The sequence below is a fragment of the Scyliorhinus canicula genome, chromosome 14 (genome assembly GCF_902713615.1).
Source record: "Scyliorhinus canicula chromosome 14, sScyCan1.1, whole genome shotgun sequence".
NCBI classification, from domain to species: domain Eukaryota; kingdom Metazoa; phylum Chordata; class Chondrichthyes; order Carcharhiniformes; family Scyliorhinidae; genus Scyliorhinus; species Scyliorhinus canicula.
Window position 1 is genome coordinate 145,167,710 of NC_052159.1, and position 17,834 is coordinate 145,185,543.

The 17,834-nt window shown below is 46.8% G+C and overlaps 1 protein-coding gene across 5 annotated transcripts in view; it reads left to right on the top strand.

Moving 5' to 3' along the window:
- Nucleotides 1-17,834, top strand: part of tbc1d4 (TBC1 domain family, member 4) — a 300,791-nt gene that overhangs the window by 250,349 nt on the left and 32,608 nt on the right. For all 5 annotated transcript variants that reach the window (XM_038818403.1, XM_038818405.1, XM_038818406.1 and 2 more), the window contains 4 exons: nt 8,498-8,670; nt 9,980-10,189; nt 13,749-13,910; nt 15,853-16,011. In XM_038818403.1, coding sequence (XP_038674331.1) covers nt 8,498-8,670; nt 9,980-10,189; nt 13,749-13,910; nt 15,853-16,011 — 704 coding nt within the window. The remainder of the gene's footprint in view (nt 1-8,497; nt 8,671-9,979; nt 10,190-13,748; nt 13,911-15,852; nt 16,012-17,834) is intronic.

Genomic DNA, 17,834 nt, shown 5'->3' on the forward strand with positions numbered 1-17,834 from the left:
TAAATAAAGTGTTCTTATTTAAAGAGACATTTGTAATAACCAGATTTAAAGTGGGAAGGCAGACTTTAGAGTTAAATCGGCAGTTTGATGCTATTTTAATATGAGTCTGGGAATTGAAGGTTAAAGCAATTGTGAACAGTTTGTACAGCAGTCAAGACAGAGAAATACTAAAAGTGGTTGGTGTAAAATGCTGGACTGGATTAGCCATTAAAAGTGGAGCTGAAGCTTTGTTTAAAAGTGTCATTTGAAAGTCCTGGACTGGATTTCGGAATGCAAACCGCAAAGCGAAACCATTATTTTGAGGGAAGATTTTAAAGCATGGGTTTTGAGAGTGGAGTTTGAAAGCTCTCATGTGACAATCATCTGGCAGGATTCTGAGGAGAAATCCACAGACATGAACTTGAGTTCAGAGCAGAGTGTGTATCTGACCACAGCTAATCCGTGTGCTTTAAGGGACTTTGTGTTAATGAAACCGTTGTAACTTAAGTTGTACGTTGTAACCCATGTTAATCTTAAAACGTGTGTGGTATTTAAGTTAAGGGGGGAAGTAAACGAGCATTGTATAAGAATCCTACTTTTCACATTTAATAGTTATTTTAGTTGTTAAAACGAATTAGCGGTTCTGTGACTCTGTTCCTTCACAGTTATAAAACAAAAGTAAAGGTTATGGTCTATTGAGTTAGGGTTCCAATCTGAGATCTTCCCATGCAGTTATAAAATCAGCTGGGATAATAACAGTGCAGTAGAAGAATCTGGAAGAAACAATCCTGGAGACGGCGCCCATGTGGGGCTGTAACTTTGAGATGTATATTGTTATGAATTGTTAATACACACTTAGTACAATCGTTCAAACCTCTCCGTGAGACACCAAACAACCCTACACCAAGACTAGTAGTGTAAAAGAGAAAGTTCTCATCAGTTCAGTGATTTCTACCCAAGAACAGTGGGCGCGATTCTCCCAAAACGGGAGAAATCGTAAGGCTGGCGTCAAACCCGGGCGGGTTTGACGCCAGCGCGCCCCTTCCCGACCGGGGACCGATTCTGGTCCCCGGTCGGGGCTAGCAGCCCGACCCCGTAAGCTCCGGCATCACGGGCTTAACGAATTTCGTTAAGCCCGCTTGCAGGAGTTAGCGCCGGCTGGCGCGTCATATGACGTCAGCCGCGCATGCGCGGATTGGAAGACTCCAACCCACGCATGCGCGGATGACGTCATCGCGTATTTGCGCAAAACCCGCGCATGCGCGGGCCGGGATGCCCCTCAGCCGCCCCGCGAATGGATACTGCGGGGCGGCGGAAGGAGAAATAGTGCGCGGGCATCGGGCCCACTGCCCACGATCGGTGGGCACCGATCGCGGGCCCATGGCACCCTTGGCACGGCCGTGGTACTGCCGTGCCAATCGGTGCCATGGTTATAAAAAGCGAGTTGTTCCCGCCGTTTTTACGAACGGCCAGACCAGGTGTGTTTGCCATTCGTAAAAACAGCGTAAAGGGCTGGGACTTCGGCCCATCTATCAGCTGTGAATCGCTGCCGGCCGTAAAAGAACGGCGGCAGCGATTCGTGTCGGGAGTTGGGCGGGGGGGGGGGGGGGGGGGGAGAATAGCGGGAGGGCGGGAAAAATGTCGGGAAGGCCCTCCCGCTATTCTCCGACCCGTTGTGGGGGGCGGAGAATCGCCCCCAGTGTGTGGGGCTTCAACAGGGGACACAAAGAAAAGCTTAAAATCACTGACGGCAACTTCTGTATTTCCATATTTACTGTGCATGTCTGTACTCCAGAACTTGCTGTCTGTTTTAGAGGCGTATTGCTGAGGAACATTGACAGTTCGGCCGTCATTACTATAAAATATGGGCTTGTCGTTTTGAAGTGGATGGCGCAGAACTGTGTTAGTAATGATTTTATTAGAGAGGCAGAAAGGGACTCTGGAACATACCTTGGAAATAAGCCACTGGTGACCATAGTGTGGAAACATTGGGCCATCTAACGCCGGAATCGGGAAAGGAGATTGGGCGGAGGCGAATCAGTTTTGATGCCGAAACCTTGGCTGGCGCTGGGTTCATGCCAAATCGCAATTCTCCCGTGCCTCGACAGCGGCGTCAGTCCGCAAGTACAACAAATGCCATTGGCATATCATTAGCGGGCCTGATCCGGTATTCTCCGGAGCTCCACGATTCTCTGCCTCCACGAGAGGGAATTCCCGACGGTGAGGTTCACTTGTGCTTTCAAAAATCGGAAAACAGGCGCAGTGGCTGCTGATGGGGAGAGAGGGGGTACGGAAAGTGTCCAACATCGCCATAGTGTGCTAACAGTTGTGCCGCTGTCCTGGGAGCTTCTTCTAGGGCCGGGGGCATTAGCGGGTACTGGCCCGGAGGTGGGCTGTGGGGTTGGGGTGGATGGGCACAGAACACTATTGCTGCAGCCGGCAAGTCAGCTATGCGGCTGGGCATGCCACAGACTGCCCACTGTGAACTTAGTGCCACGGGTTCCCCCCAGGCCTCCCCACCGAGGTACCCTCTGGCCCCAGCCGACCCATCAATAGGATGGGCGTGGTCCAACGCAATCAGTGCCATCCTGTTGGCTGGGATGAGTGTGTGTGGGGAGTAGAGTGTGCATCTGCGGCTGCAGCTTGTCAGCCTCTCGAGGGCCAAACTCCGCCCCCGGTGAATCCAACACCGTTTTCCTTTGGAATCAATCATGTTCCATGTGGTGCAGATGCTAGACACTCAATGGTCGGTGAATTGGTCCAGGTGCAAAGCCAGGTTTGTTGTCATAGAGCTTCACTAACCGGCGGCAACACTAAGTCTCAGGTACAGCGAATCTGGTCGATTATCTGTGTAAGCACTGTAAGTACTGGATTCTAACCCTGAGCAATGTGAAGATTGCGAGCGAGTTTTAAAACCCAGCTACTGTTCTTGGATTAGGGTTTATGTTGGTTTTTACTGTGCTACTAGGGTCAGCAGTGGATCTGGTTGTGGCACCCCCATTTCTGAGTCAGAAATCAGTTGGATATGAGTTGCACCCCTAAGCTGTGATGAGAACACAAGAAATAGGAGCAGGAATATACGGCCTGTTGAACGTGCAGCATCATTGAATACGATCATGCTGATCTCGGGCTTCAACTTTACCTTCCCGCCGACTCCACACGCGTACCAGCCTCCCCGAACAGGCGCCGGAATGTGGCGACTAGGGGCTTTTCACAGTAACTTCATTGGAGCCTACTCGTGACAATAAGCGATTTCATTTTTCATTCATGTCATTCCCTGAGAGACCCAAAGATCCGTCTATCCCACCGTTAAATGCTTTCAGTGATGGAACATCCACCATCCTCCAGGGCAAGAATTACAAAGATTCCCAACTTTTTTAATTAAGTAATTTCTCCTAATCTCTATCCCAAATGTTCGGCCCTTTATCCTCGCACTGTGCCCGTGTTTTAGATTCCCCGCCCAGTGAAAACCATCTCTCAGCGTCCACCCTATCAAGCCCCCTCAAACTCTTGTAGGTTTAAATGAGATTGCCCCTCATTCTTTTAAACTTTGGAGAAAATAAACCTAATTTATTAGGTCGGCACAGTGGTGCAATGGTTAGCACGGCTGCCTCACAGCGCCAGGAACCCGGGTTCAATTCTGACTTTACGGAGGTTGCACTTTCTCCCCGTGTCTGCGTGGGTTTCCTCCGGGTGATCCGGTTTCCTCCCACAGTCCAAAGATGTGCAGTTTAGGTGGATTGGCCGTGCTCGGAAATTATCCCTTAATATCCAAAGGTGAGTAGGTTAGGTGGGGTATAGGATTACAGGGATGGGGCGGGGAAGTGGGATTCGGTAGGGTGCTCTTTCAGAGGATTGGTGCAGACCTGATGGGCCGAATGGCCTCCTTCTACACTGTAGTGACTCTATGATTCTAATTTAGTTAGCCTCACATCATAGGACAGTGCCCCCCCCCCCCCCCCCCCCTCCCACACCTTTTCATCACAGGAGCATACAATCAAAGCTAATGCTCTGGCATAGCACTGAGGGAGTGGTACGCAACTCAATTCTTTCTGATGATTCTTTCAGTCCAACAATGTGTAGGTTCGGTGCTGTTATCCCCTGCGTTCTGGTCAATATTTATCCTTCACCCAACATCATTGAAACAGCTGATGTGATCATCATTATATTGCTGTTTGTGGAACCTTGCGTGCAAGCTGACTCTCACATTGTCAACATTGAACAAGATCCTACACTTCAAATTTATTTCTTCGACTCTGAAGGTCCTTGGACAACCTGAGGTTGTGAAAGGCTCTATGTAAATTTCAAATGTTCTTTTCCTCTGACCGGGGTTATTTGTGATCGAGCTGTCACCTCTGCCGGGGTGATTGGTGTTTCCATCTTCAATACAAAATCCGCTTTTAGCAATGCAGGAGATCTCATTAGCAGGTACCTCATTAATGTCTGTCTCTCTCTCTCCTTATGCTTAACCACAGAAACTATCCTTTCAGGGTGAGGCACCTAATGGGGAGACAGATTGGACCAGAGCACAGGCTTCTGGCACAGCATAGTTTGCATTTGCAGACAGCGGGATTGCATGTCAGCACTGCTATGGAAGATTACCATGATTGTGGCTTGAGCAAAGGCTTCCATGGGGACTCTTCTAACTGATACCAACAACATAGCACAGCACCTTGAACAAAGTAAAAAGCCCATCCCCCTGCATATAGGAGAGAGATTTAGGGAGGGAACTCCAGATCTTGGGGCCTTGACAGCTGAAGCATACCTGGCCTTGTACAAGGCAGAAACAAACGTTTATAAACAGAAATTTCGGGAAATACTCAGCAGGTCAGGCAGTCTCTGTCGAGAGAGGAACAGAGTTATCCTTTCAGGTCAATGACCGTTTATTCATCAGAACAGATCAGAAAGGTCAACGACCTGAAACCTCAGGCGGAATTTTCCGGTATTGTCAACAGCGGGACGGTTGGCGGGTGGGGGAAATTAATGTGGCGCCAGGCCAACAGCAGTGTGAACTTTAGCAATTATGTTCTTGGGACTTTAAAGACGGCTTAAAGGTGGGTCAAACTTCCCGACGAACAACATCTGGAAGCGCGTCATGCTTGCCAAAATTACGTTCGCCCACCAGCGAAAAATTTGATAGTTCACATTCGCAATTGCACATGAGTGGCATGCACTTGGCCAGGTAGACTTCTTCCATGATTAATGGTGAGTTGCCGCTGTATTGTGCTCTTTGGGGAGCGGCTGTAAATTCCAGCCAGGTGCTGAGAGTGTAAGTTGCATGGCGGGTGACCAGGGAAGGGAGGAAGGGTGGAGCTGTGGCCAGCCAAAGGTAGAAGGGATTGTACAGGCTGTCCGGGTCCCCTTTGAATCTTGTGCCCGGACCTTTATCCCCATGAGGCAATGATGGGGACAGCAACTTTCTGCCTGTCCCCTGCTGTAAGAATCGGCCAGCATCTCTGTGACCCATAATGAATACTTTACATAGGAAAGTTAGAGCAGGAATAGTCTTGTAAGATGTATGCAGACAAAGTTTGCTATGTATTCATGCTGCTGTGTTGAATGATTCAAAATATCTGCCGTATGTATCTATATATCTACTCCGTTCCCTTGTCACTGATTCCATCGTCTCCCTGGCAACCGTCTCAGGCTGAATCAGACTGTTTGCAATCTGGCTGCCTATTTTACTCTGAGACAAGCTTCTTATCATGTATTTACATCATTAAAAGACTTCCCATTTCCACCTCCAGAACATCACCTGACTTTGATCTTGCCTCAGTTCAGCTGCTGCCAAACCCCACATCCGTGCTTTCATCACCTCCAGACTTGAACCATTCCAGCTCACCCCCGGCTGCTCTTCCACATTCTATCCTCCATAAACAGCAGGTCATCCGAAGCTCTGCTGCCTGTTATATTACTGGGTTCAGTAATATTTATGGTTACTAGTTGCTGTATTTCCAGAAGGTCTAATGGTGTGAACTTGAAGAAACCACTCTGCAACTTAAAGCAAACTAATTTATTAAGTAACGATCAATTATATTTGAGTTCGACACTCTACAGAACTATAACTCAAAATCAAGTAATTAAATATTAATGTATTAACTGATTCAAAACTACACGTGCTAACTATGCTATGATCTATCTATCATACACTACTGGTAACTAGTCACTCCTGGATTGAAAGAGACCAAGATCCTCTGGGAGCTGATACTTATAGTGGGATCTCGTGGTACCCTCTAGTGGTAGTGTTACAGTTAGATGTTATAATTAACCCTTTAGTTATCTACATATCATTACATTGCCCATTTATTAATTCACATCAGTCACGCTGATCCATTGCCACCCGCGTGCTCGCTCAGCTACACTGACCCCAGGCCAAGCTGTTCATTTTAAAATTCTCATCCTTGTTTTCAAATTGCTCCAGGGCCTGAGAGTGTGGTGGAGGCTGAATGGTCTCCTGTGCTGTAACCAGTCTATGATTTATTTATAAATAAATGCCGAAAATCCAGTGTATGCGGAAAGGAAAGTGTGATGGTACTGTTAGGATACCGGACCAGACCCCGATTTTTGTTAGGTTACAGGGTGAGAAACCCCAAACGATTTGCAATTTATTAAACTGTGAGGAAAGAATATTTCACCCCAGGAGTGTTGACTCTGACCAATAGGTTTCTATTATGTTAAAACAAACTTTCATTTAAACACAGGATTAAACACATTAATATTAAAGAAATAGCTTAACAATTAACAGTTAAACAGTTCTTAAATAAAATCATTTTTTTTAACTCGCCATCTCCATCTACCACTATATATATTGCAATTAAGCAAACCAATACAGTTCAAAAACCATTCATAAATAAAGTTAGCAATCAGGGTTACTTGATGTTCTCTGTTCAGACTTCTGGGGCGGGATTCTCCCCTACCTGGCGGGGCGGGGGGTCCCGGCTTAGCGGAGTGGCGCCAACCACTCTGGCGTCGGGCCTCCCCAAAGGTGCGGAATTCTCCGCACCTTTGGGGGCTAGGCCCGCGCCGGAGTGGTTGGCGCCATGCCGACTGGTGCCAAACCCGGTGCCAGCGGCCTTTGACGCCCGCCGCCCGTCGTCAGGGCTGGCCAAAAGGCCTTCGGGGGTACGCGCATGCGCCTGTGCGTCAGCTCCCGCTGACGTCGCCACCGGCTAATGCGCGCAGGGGGATTCTCTTCCGCCTCCGCCATGGTGGAGGCTGTGGTGGCGGCGGAAGAAAGAGTGCCACAGTGGCACTGGCCCACCCGCCGATTGCTGGGCCCCGATCGCGGGCCTGGCCACCGTGGGGGCACCCCCCGGTGTCTGATCGCCCCGCGCCCCCCCAGGACTCCGGGGGCCCACTCGCGCCGCCAATCCCACCACCACCAGAGATGGTTCAAACCATGGCGGCGGGAGCGGCCTGTCAGCAGCGGGGGGTCTGAGAATTTCGCCCCTGGAGAGAGACCCTTTCAGGAACAACCTGAAAATCCTTCTGTCTTGTCAGATACAAATCCTATGGCAAAACTGCCAAAACCTCGGACAGACATGTGTCTTTCCATTAATTACATCGTCTCTATCCCACTCAGATGTCCCACCACCCGCTCCGCTAGAACTAAACACCACTTCTGCATGAATTATCTACCACCCCAGGGAACCTTCTTTCAATAAACAATTTATCATTAGCCATCTATCTAAACAAGTAAATCGTTAAAAGCAATTATTATCTCACCTTTATGAGACTCCTTAATCACAGCTTTAGCAGACATACTGCCTGTATGTTTTTGAACCCAGGGCTAATAACATTACCACAACAAAACTGAAAATATACCACATAACAATTTCCTATATTCATCACGTGACAAACGAGGTAAATCTTGCAAGCAGTGGATCAGTGGAAAGATAAGGACCTCATGCTGTGGATTGTACGATCCCACTGTCTTACGTCTTGCTGATGCTGGAATGGGGTTTCTGCAGTTCACTGGTGGTAATGAAATTAGATGCTCACATATTTCCAAAAGTTCTACAAATAATGGATAGCGGATGGCTTCCTCATTAGTATTTCAGTGTAGTTTTACTTCACAGTATATCTTCCTCTGCTCATTAAAATGGTAATAGAAACATTCTTGCATGCTTGGATGACTTCTGAGGGTGAATTGGTTTGCAAGGGCACTGTGAAAACTGGGAGATGTACAACTGCAAGGCTGTTTTCTCACATCTATCCTTTAACATGTGCTTGACGTTTCCCAATCAGTGTTGTCTTTTCATTCATCCTTTTAGCTCACTAATCTATGTGTTGACACAAGTAGGCTGAACCTCCTTCACCAGACTGTTTAATAAATGTATATCTTTCTACTCCACACCTTATTGTCACATGGCACGTGGTTACTTTTTACTAAACTATCTAATGCCATTGAGTTGCTTATTTCTTGACCTAGAAGTCTCCAACAGTGGAGAGGCAAAGGGTTCAGCCTTTTTGAGTTTTGGTATTTGTCTCTATGAATGCTTTCCCTTGTCTGCTTCAGTGATGGTGAAGGCAGAAGAAGGGCCTTTTCTGGCTGGAGCACAGAGTCACTGAGCGGGAGTGGGGTTGTCCTCACTCCTCGGCGGATCTCGTGGCGTCAGCGGATCTTCCTACGGGTCGCCTCACCCATGAACAAGTCGTCTTCAGCCATGCAGCAGAAAGGAACATTGGAAGGTATAGTGTGCCACGAGTTGTGAGTGATCGGGGTTTGTAAGAGGAGGACCACCTTATAACCAATCTAAAATGGCCTCCATAGACAAATGACTGAGAGCCTGACAGAGCGGCAAATCAAGTGGCTTCCACTGTAAGTGAGCAACTTGCTCTGCTAGAGCTGGTTCAGAAATTGGCTGAACAGAAAGAGGCAGAGAGTGAGGACAATGGACAGGTATTTCTAAATGGCAGATTGCGACTGGCGGTGTCCTGGAAGAACGTGTGGTGGGGCGTCAACAATTTTCTGCATTTATTAATTAACGACTCAGATGTGGGATAGAAAGCCACGTAACCAAATCTTCCGATGACCCAAAGATTGTAAGCTCTATAGCTGGAAGCGTAAAATTACAAAGAGTTATTTGATAGATTAAGTGAATGGGCAAAACGGTGGCAAATGGATTTCACTGTCGGCAGCTGGCATGTCATCCACTTTGAATGTAGAGAGGAAAGTACAGAATACTTTGTCAATGGTGAAAAGCTAGAAATATTGGATGTCCAAAGAGACTTTGGTGGTTCAGTTTCACCGATCTTTAAAATATCATGAACAGGTATTGAAACTAATCAAAAAGACTTGTGGATTGTTGACCTACATATCTAGAAGAACAGAATGCAGGGGTTAGAAGTCATGCTGCTGTTATGTAAAGTCACGGTAAGACCAAATGTAGTATACACTAAGTGTACACTTGCTTTAGAAGAACAGATTAGCCTTGGAGGGACGAAGTGCATCATGAAAAATTCAGTTACACTCAGCAAGGTGCAACATGCGTCATGGTGTTTACAGTGAACGTAGTGTGCAAATAGTTGAAATTCATGTAAAATTCCTGTTTTGGTGCTTATTGCATCTGCAAAGATGTCATGGCTTACCCTCCGGAGGAGCAGGCGCTCCCGAACAGCAATTTCTGGATTTCCGCGTTTAACTGTGCACGTGCAGACAGTGGATGTCACCGGTATTTCCACCCGCGTTATGATAGGGAATGCTGATGGTTTCACCGTCATGCCAACTGCAAAATGGTTTTGCTTGATTATCTTTCCAGCAATCAGGGAAGAACTTGGTACAATGTTGTCCACAATTGAAGTAACTGGGGCAGTGATCATGCCAGGGTAAATTGCACTCGGCACTGCGGGAACATGAAGCGGGCATGACGAATGGCCTCTTTGTGTTCTTAATGTCTTGCCCTCTTGTATGAAGGTGGCCTTGGAGACAGGTATCTGTGTTCTGCTACCTTCAAGCCAGGTGGTTGGCATAACAAAGTTGGACTTTCTATTTCTGCAGATCACCTTGACGCCATTGAGCTGCCACCTCTTTCCCCGCTCACCCCAGCTGTGGAGGAGGACCCCTTGGCCTCTCTGATGATGGCGGATGACATCCCAGTTGGGGAGAAGAAGAAACACTCTTCGGAGGAGTTGCGGATCATGTGGAGAAAAGCCATTTGCCAGCAGATCCTTTTGCTTCGGATGGAGAAGGAAAATCAAAGACTGGAAGGTTAGTTTCCACAGAAATACAAAATATATTGATAAAGTTGTGGATATAATAATACATTTGAGCTTCAAAATTGTATCAGAGGAAGAATTGCTTCTCAAAATCCCTGAAGCAGTCCCACTGTCCGTAAGTGGGAGCTCAGGATGTGTGTTCCACCCCGATATTGAGGTTCCAAAGTCTGTCGGTGAATTACAGACCCTAGGTTTGTTTTCGCCCACAAACAGAAATGTTTTCTCTGTATCTACCCTATCAAACTCCTCCAAAACTTTCACGACCCCCAATCAGGTTACCCTCAGCCTCTTTCTTGGGCCAAAGAGCCCGAACCTATTCAGTCTGCCCAGGTAACCTTTCCTGGTTTGGTGTGCACTAAATAGACTACTGGAATCCATGGGGTGGCTTCAGTATTGCAATATTTATATAATATGGGATGCTCAATTGGATCATTGTGCTGGGATCCACGGGACAGGTAGACAGTTCAATCCATCAAGGTCCAAATATACAACAAACCCTGCATGGATTTTGTTGCTCTGAGCAGCAATGTAATCATATCTCCCCAGGCTGACACCATGTAATATTGGTTTGTTGTTAATCTAAACTCAAATAACCTGGCATCGCATGCACTGTCAACGACTATACTGTCATGTTCTCAATGCTTCTAACACGCAATTGAGGCACTAAGCGAATATTCCTCGCCAAATCAAAATGAGGACTAAAAGCTGCCTCCACATCAAGTCTCCCTGCTACTCCCTGTTCATGGAATCAAAGTCTTTCTCTGTCAAATGTCCTGGCTTCCCTCTCCACTTGCAATTCAAGGCTTTCTTTTTCTTTTACCCGTTGAAACTCGCCGGGCTGAATTTTCCGCCGTCGGGATTTCCCGTTTTGCCGGCAGCCCGGGGGTTTCTCGACTGCGTAGGGCTGCCCCACAATGGCAAACCCCATTGACCAGCCGGCGAAACGGAGCATGTCGATGGCGTGCCACACCAGAAATCTGGTGCCTGTGGGACAGAGAAACCCGCCCGCTGTCTTTTACTTTTTCTTCCCTTTGGAATTCTAATTCAGGTTTACTCTTTCGAGTTCAAGTTTTTTCCATTAATTTTTCCAGTTCAAGTTGCCTCATTTGCAACCAGCTCTTAGCAAACCTCTGGCATGTGAAGCTAATATTTCAACAATTTCTGCCTTTTTAGCGCCTACTTTTAATCTATTTCCAACTTCTTTGCTATTGTCTACAAATTAACTGTTGCAAGGCACTCACAGGTCCTCTCTCGAGAAACATTCCCACAATATTTCAATTTCCAGTAACTGACTGAAAGGATCACACAACATGATGTTAAAGTTTTAAGACATTTACTGTAACAAACAAACTAAAAGCAACATTGCCTGAACACAATTCAACAGGCACCTTATAGTTTAAACTACAAACAAGTGTGATGGAGCAGAACCCAACACTATATTTTTTATAAAATATAACCTCATGGCTATTTATAATTTAAAACTGGGCCTTTTGCCTGACATAGGCAATTAAGATGTCTGACCCTATGTCTGTGAGCTATTGTCTGTGACTCGCCAGAACAAAAGAAGCCAAGTCGCAGGCTGAAAATGACACTCCTCATTATTTATGAGGAGCTACTGACAACCCACGTGGGGACTGCACAGCTCAACCTCTAAGGAAGCTGCACAGAGGCAGTTTGCATTTGCTGGACCGTACTTGCCGATGGAGTAAGAGTGCTAAGACAATGGCCGCTCAAACGTTCCCTTTAACCCATAATGGCAAGAATATTAGCAGCCCTGAAGATCAAGTTGAAGTCCAGATGCAAAGAAAAATAAATGTACCGTGTTGAAGACCTTGTGGTGAGCTAAGACGCTGGCTTGTTGAACAAGTTAATATTGCCTTCATGAGCTGAAATCCAGTTTTCTATTTTGACATCTGACTAGCAGGCCACACAGATTCTGACGTCTAGGCCTCACATGAACTAATTTATCTGTGGACTGTCAAACCTTCTTTTCTCTATTCCTGTCTTTACTGCATGTGTGCGTAGAGAGACATTGCAGATTCTCCTTTTGACTGTTTTTGAATGTGTGCAACAAACTAACCTCTTTGAGTTCATCCTCCCTCAAGTTAGTTGTGGGGTTAATGGTGGGAATTGGATCACATTTTCATTCTCCAAGATAGGGTCCTTAAATATTCTCCACTTCCAACGGATTGCTTGCTTTTGCCTTTCCCAGCCAGGTGGCTTCTAATCCCAAAACGGACTTTCATGATGAGGTTTACACTAGAGATTCTTCCCTTCTCGCCCAAGCTAGGTGAATCTTCCAGCCTAATTTTAATCCTCACAAATTCAGAATCTTCAATATTACACCCTAATATCTTCCAGCCTAAGTTTAATCCTCACAAATTCAGAATCTTCAATCTGAACACAAGCCCACACCCTTCAGTGCGGTGAACAATAGGGTCTGCATTTTCTCTGCTTCAGGTGTGCAGAATTGGATGCCTCTGCCTCCTACTCTCTATCTCTCTCAGGTGGCTGCAGGCTGATTTGTGTTTCAATTATACAACTAGAAAAACCGCAACCCAGTATCTCCCTGGCATTCTGTTATCTTTTCCCTTCCCACCCATCTTTATGGCAATGTGAATATCATGGACCCTGTATCCAGGTAGAAATGCTAATTAGCTATCTTCTCAGCTCCAACTGCAAAATTCGGTGCAAGTCACATGATCCCCATCAGTACTCAGTATTTTACCTCAAATTAAAAAGAGAGTTTAAAAATATAACAATCTTAGAAACATTATGGCATTGTTTCAAAGAGATTGAGGGGGGGAAGGGTTATCCCTGGTTTCCTGGCCAATATTAAATCCAAAATAGATTCTGTGGCCATTATCACATTGCTGTTGGTGCACGCTTGCTGTGCACAAATTGGCTCTTGTGTTTACTACATTGCAACAATGACTACATTTCAAAAGTACTTCATTGGCTGTAAGGGGCATTGGGAAGTCAGGTGGCCATGAAAGGTGCAGTATAAAAGCCACTCTTTACTTTAACAACTTAATACTTATCTCACAGGGTAAATGTCGGCTGCCAGCCATTGCCCAGGCCACACAGGAAGACTGGTGTGCTGCCCAAAACAGGCGTAAAGGAAAGAAGGCAGGTGGCAGCAGCCTTAAGTTTACCAAGTCAACGTTTCGAAGCAGGTGTGGCTGCCTTGCCCATCTGCTGCCATTGCGTGAGAGTCTGGGTACTGGTGGGAAACCCATGGGACCAGTCGGGATGTTACTTTTACAACCTGCTCAGTGGGGGCAATTTTAACCTCTTCTGCTACTCGGGAAACTGACAGGTTTGGGGGGGAAAAGTTGGTTTTACACCGGCCCGATTTTGACCTCCATCAAAGCCAATGAGGAACAATGCGCGAGTTGCCAGGCCAGTGATCCAACCGATCACACGTGTTTCCCAGGCAAAGGGTCAGGTTAGAATTGTCCACCTCTTTTCCCCCGTCCTGTCTGAATGTTGCCTCGATGTGCGGTTGCTGAGTGATTAACCGGGCGGATTTTCTCGATATAAATTCACAGCAAGCAGAGACGAGCTTCAGACCAGGAAAGTGAAATTGGACTATGAAGAATTTGTGCTTTGCCAAAAGGAGGTTTCTGCAGTTTGGGATAAAATGCTGACCACTCCAGGAAGGGCAAAGTTGAAAGTTGACATGGAGAAGGTTCACGCTGCTCTCAGTCAAGGTCAGTGCCCGATTACAGTACTAACTTGGTTTCCCCACAGCATCAGACTTGTCCGAGCTCATGTCCCTCCCCATAGCTGTCGGCACTTAATTAAAAAATAAAAATAAATAAATTTGACCATACCGTTGAATTTGATAAATTAAACCCGGAAGGTTTCCTCGACAAACGTATGAATTAGGAGCAGCAGTAGGCTATTCGGCCCCTCTAGCCTACTCCTCCATTCGGATGAGACCATGGCTGATCTGATTGTGGCCTCAACTGCAGATTCCACCCAACCCCCGGTAACCTTTGACTCCACTGTTAGTCAAGAATTTATCTACCTTTGCCTTAAAAGCATTTATTGGCCAGCCTCCACCGCTCTCTGGGGGAGAGAGTTCCAAAGACACTCAACCCTCTTGAGAGTAAATTTCTTCTCATCTCAGTCTTAAATGGAAGGCCCCTTATTTTTAGTACTGTGTCCTCTAGTTCTAGTCTCTCTCACATAGAATCATGGAAACCCTACAGTGTAGAAGGAGGCCATTCGGCCCATCGAGTCTGCACCAATCTTCTGAAAGAGCGCCCTACCAAGGTCCACTCTTTGCCCTATCCCCATAACCCCATGTAACCTCCGGACACAGCTTTGGACTGTAGGAGGAAACCAGAGCACCTGGAGGAAACACAGAAAGAAAGTGCAAACTCCACACAGACAGCCACACAAGGCCGGAATTGAACCTGGATCCCAGGCGCTGTGAGGAATCAGTTCTAACTACTGTACCACCGTGCATAAGGGGCATCTTGACAAATCCATGAAGAGGATGGAAATAGAGGGATACAGACCCCGGAAGTGTAGAAGATTTTAGTTTACCCAGGAAGCATGGTTGGCGCTGGCTTGGAGGGCCAAAGGGCCGTTCCTGTGCTGTACTTTTCTCTGTTCTTTGTGCTACCCCATCCTTTCAGCATCCACCCTGTCAAGTCCCCCCAGGACCTTACCTGTTTCAATAAGATCACCTCTGATTCTTGAATTGGCTGAAGTCTGAAATGCCAAAAAGAATTGCTTCGAATGTACAGCAAAAAGCGAGCCATTCAGCCTAAAAAAAAAACATGCTCCATCTGGGCCTTCTTCTACCCTGCTTCATACCACCCCATACTTTGCTGTGGCTCAGTAGATAGCGTGCTTCTCTTGGAGTCAGAAGTCCCTCTCCAGCACTTGGGTATGAAAATCAATGTTGACACCCTGCGCTGAGGAGGCACTATGCTGGCAGATGTGCCACCTTTCAGATAAGATGTCAGCCCTCTCAGATGGGTGTAAAAGGTACCATGGTGCTGTGTCAAAGGGAAATTGTGAAATTACACCTTTTCTTGACCAATATTTATCCCTCAATTTAAAATAAGAAATGATGACATTATTATCAAATTCCTTGTCTGTGGAAACTTGCTGTACGAGCGAACGAGCTGCCACGTTGAAACAGAAACTGTATTCCATTGGGTGCAAAGTACTTTGGGACGTCCAGTGGTCATACGAGGCGCCACCTTAAATGTTATTTTGCCGTGCGAAAGTGACTTAATTTATCATTGGATGTTTGCCATTGAAAAAAATGGCGGCATTGAAGGACAAGTTGCAGTGAGCGTCGCGATCTGCTTTTGAAGAGGGTGCCTTTGTCTGACAGGTTGATGGAACCATCAATTCACGAGACACGTGCTTTCAGATATGAACAGTGGTTTTAATCTACTTCAGAGCCAGCCTGTTACCCGTTGAACTCTCGATGAACTCAGGCTGGCTCTGGACACGGTTATTTATACAGCAGTCTAGGGGGAGGAGTCGTGGGCGGAGCCAAGGGTGGAGCCCTGTACAAACTCCTGAGCATTCCCAGAGCTACTCCCCCTAGTGGTCGGATAACGCTACTGCGCTTACAATAGTATTGGTAAATACAGTGTGAATTACTAAGTGACATTCACCACACAGGTGTACCGAAAGCTCGGAGAGGAGAGATCTGGCAATTCTTAGCCGAGCAGTACCGCCTGAGACACCGGTTACCAGAGAAACAGCAACCGGCCGATATTTCGTACAAAGAGCTTTTGAAACAGCTGACGACCCAGCAGCACGCTATCCTGGTGGACCTTGGTAAGACTACTGTTTAAATTATTTGACACTGAGCAACATAAGAAGACCAATGATCGAAGATTTTAAGGAGCTTCTTAAAGGAGCCGAGAGAGGTAGAGAAGCAGAGGCAAATGTAATTGATTTGTTTTCCCTGCTCATTAAGCAAACCTATTTCTTTGGGAAAATAAAGCATAATTTAGGCGAAAGCAAAAATATTTGTTTTCCTATGTAGTGGGATTTTGTGGCCAGCAGATGGTGATGTTGCACATTCTTTTTTTACAAATAAAGTTAGAGTACCCAATTAAGGGACAATTTAGCGTGGCCAATCCACATACCCTGCACATCTTTTGGGTTGTGGGGGCAAACCACACGCAAACACGGGGAGAATGCGCAAACCACACAGACAGTGACCCATAGCCGGGATCGAACCTGGGACCTCAGCGCCATGAGGGAGCAATGCTAACCACTGCGCCACCGTGCTGCCCTACTGTTTCACATTCTATTCATTTTATAACAGCCTTGAACAATTCAAATTCATTTGTCCTCCTGGTTAGTTTCCTCCTTCTCCTCTTGTTTTCGCCTGGCTTATATTGCCTCGTCTCATTTTGTTCTTCAGAATAATCATTTTGTGCCCGGTTATCTTTTGTCTGCCATTTCTTTTATTCAGACTGCTCTGCTTTAATTATTTAAGTTTCAGGGTACTTTATTTTCACCCTTCTGGCTTTCGTTTGTCTGAGATAAATATAGGTCAGGATTTTCCGTCCCTTCCCACTGATGGGATCTTCTGATCTTGCTGAAGGTGGCCCACGCCCCCTTCGGCGGGTTCCCCCCAGGGCCGGTGAGCAACGCAATTGGCCATTGACTTTGGCGGGACGGGTAAATCCTAGTGGTGGCTAATGGCGATCCTGCTCTGCCGCCTGCCGGCTGGGGAGGGTGGGTGGGGAGGATACAGCCTTTTCTTACCACTGAACACTCCCAGACACTCTGTCATTGGCATGCTAATGAATCTTCATCTTTGTTTTCAAATCCCCCCAATCTTCTGCAGCACCTCAGCATCTCGGATTTTAATCGTCTTACTGTTGGTGACCCTCCCCAGGCTCCCAGCTCTGGAATTACCTTCCTCAACCCCCCTACCTCATTCCCTCACTTCTTAAAACAAAATTCTTTGACCCAGCTTTTGGTCACTACCCCAATTAGGGTGGCACGGTGGCACAGTGTTTGGTACTCAAGCCTCACCGGGCCACGGACCCAGGTTCGATTCTGGCCTTGGATGACTGTGTGTGGGGTTTGCTCCCCCCACCATGTCTGTGTGGGTTTCGTTCAGGCGCTCCTGTTTCCTTCCACCGTCCAAAGATGTGCAGGTTAGGTGGATTGGCCATGCTAAATTGCCCCTTACTGTTCAAAGGTTAGGTGGAGTTCCGAGGGTAGGGTGGAAGCGTGGGTGTAGATAAGCCATTTCAGAGGGTCGATGCAGACTCGATGGGCCGAATGTTCTCCTTCTGCACTATAGGGATTGCACAGCAAGCTCCCACAGAGGACAATGAGATACATGACCAGATAATCTGTTGGTTCAGGGATGAATGTTAGCCAGGATACTGGGAGAAATCCGTTGTTCTTCTTTAAAATAGTGTCATGAGTTATTTTTACGGTTTCATCTCCCAACAGTGTAGCACTCCCTCAGTGCGGCATTGAAGTGCCAGTTAGGACTTTGAGCTCAAGTCTTTGGACTGGGCTGTGAATCCACAACCTTCAGACTAATCTCCAGAGCAGCAGTGGTACCATACCAGCGAACACAATCAGTACTGTGCCAGTCTGATGTCTCCAGTCCTACCCTGATGGGTCTG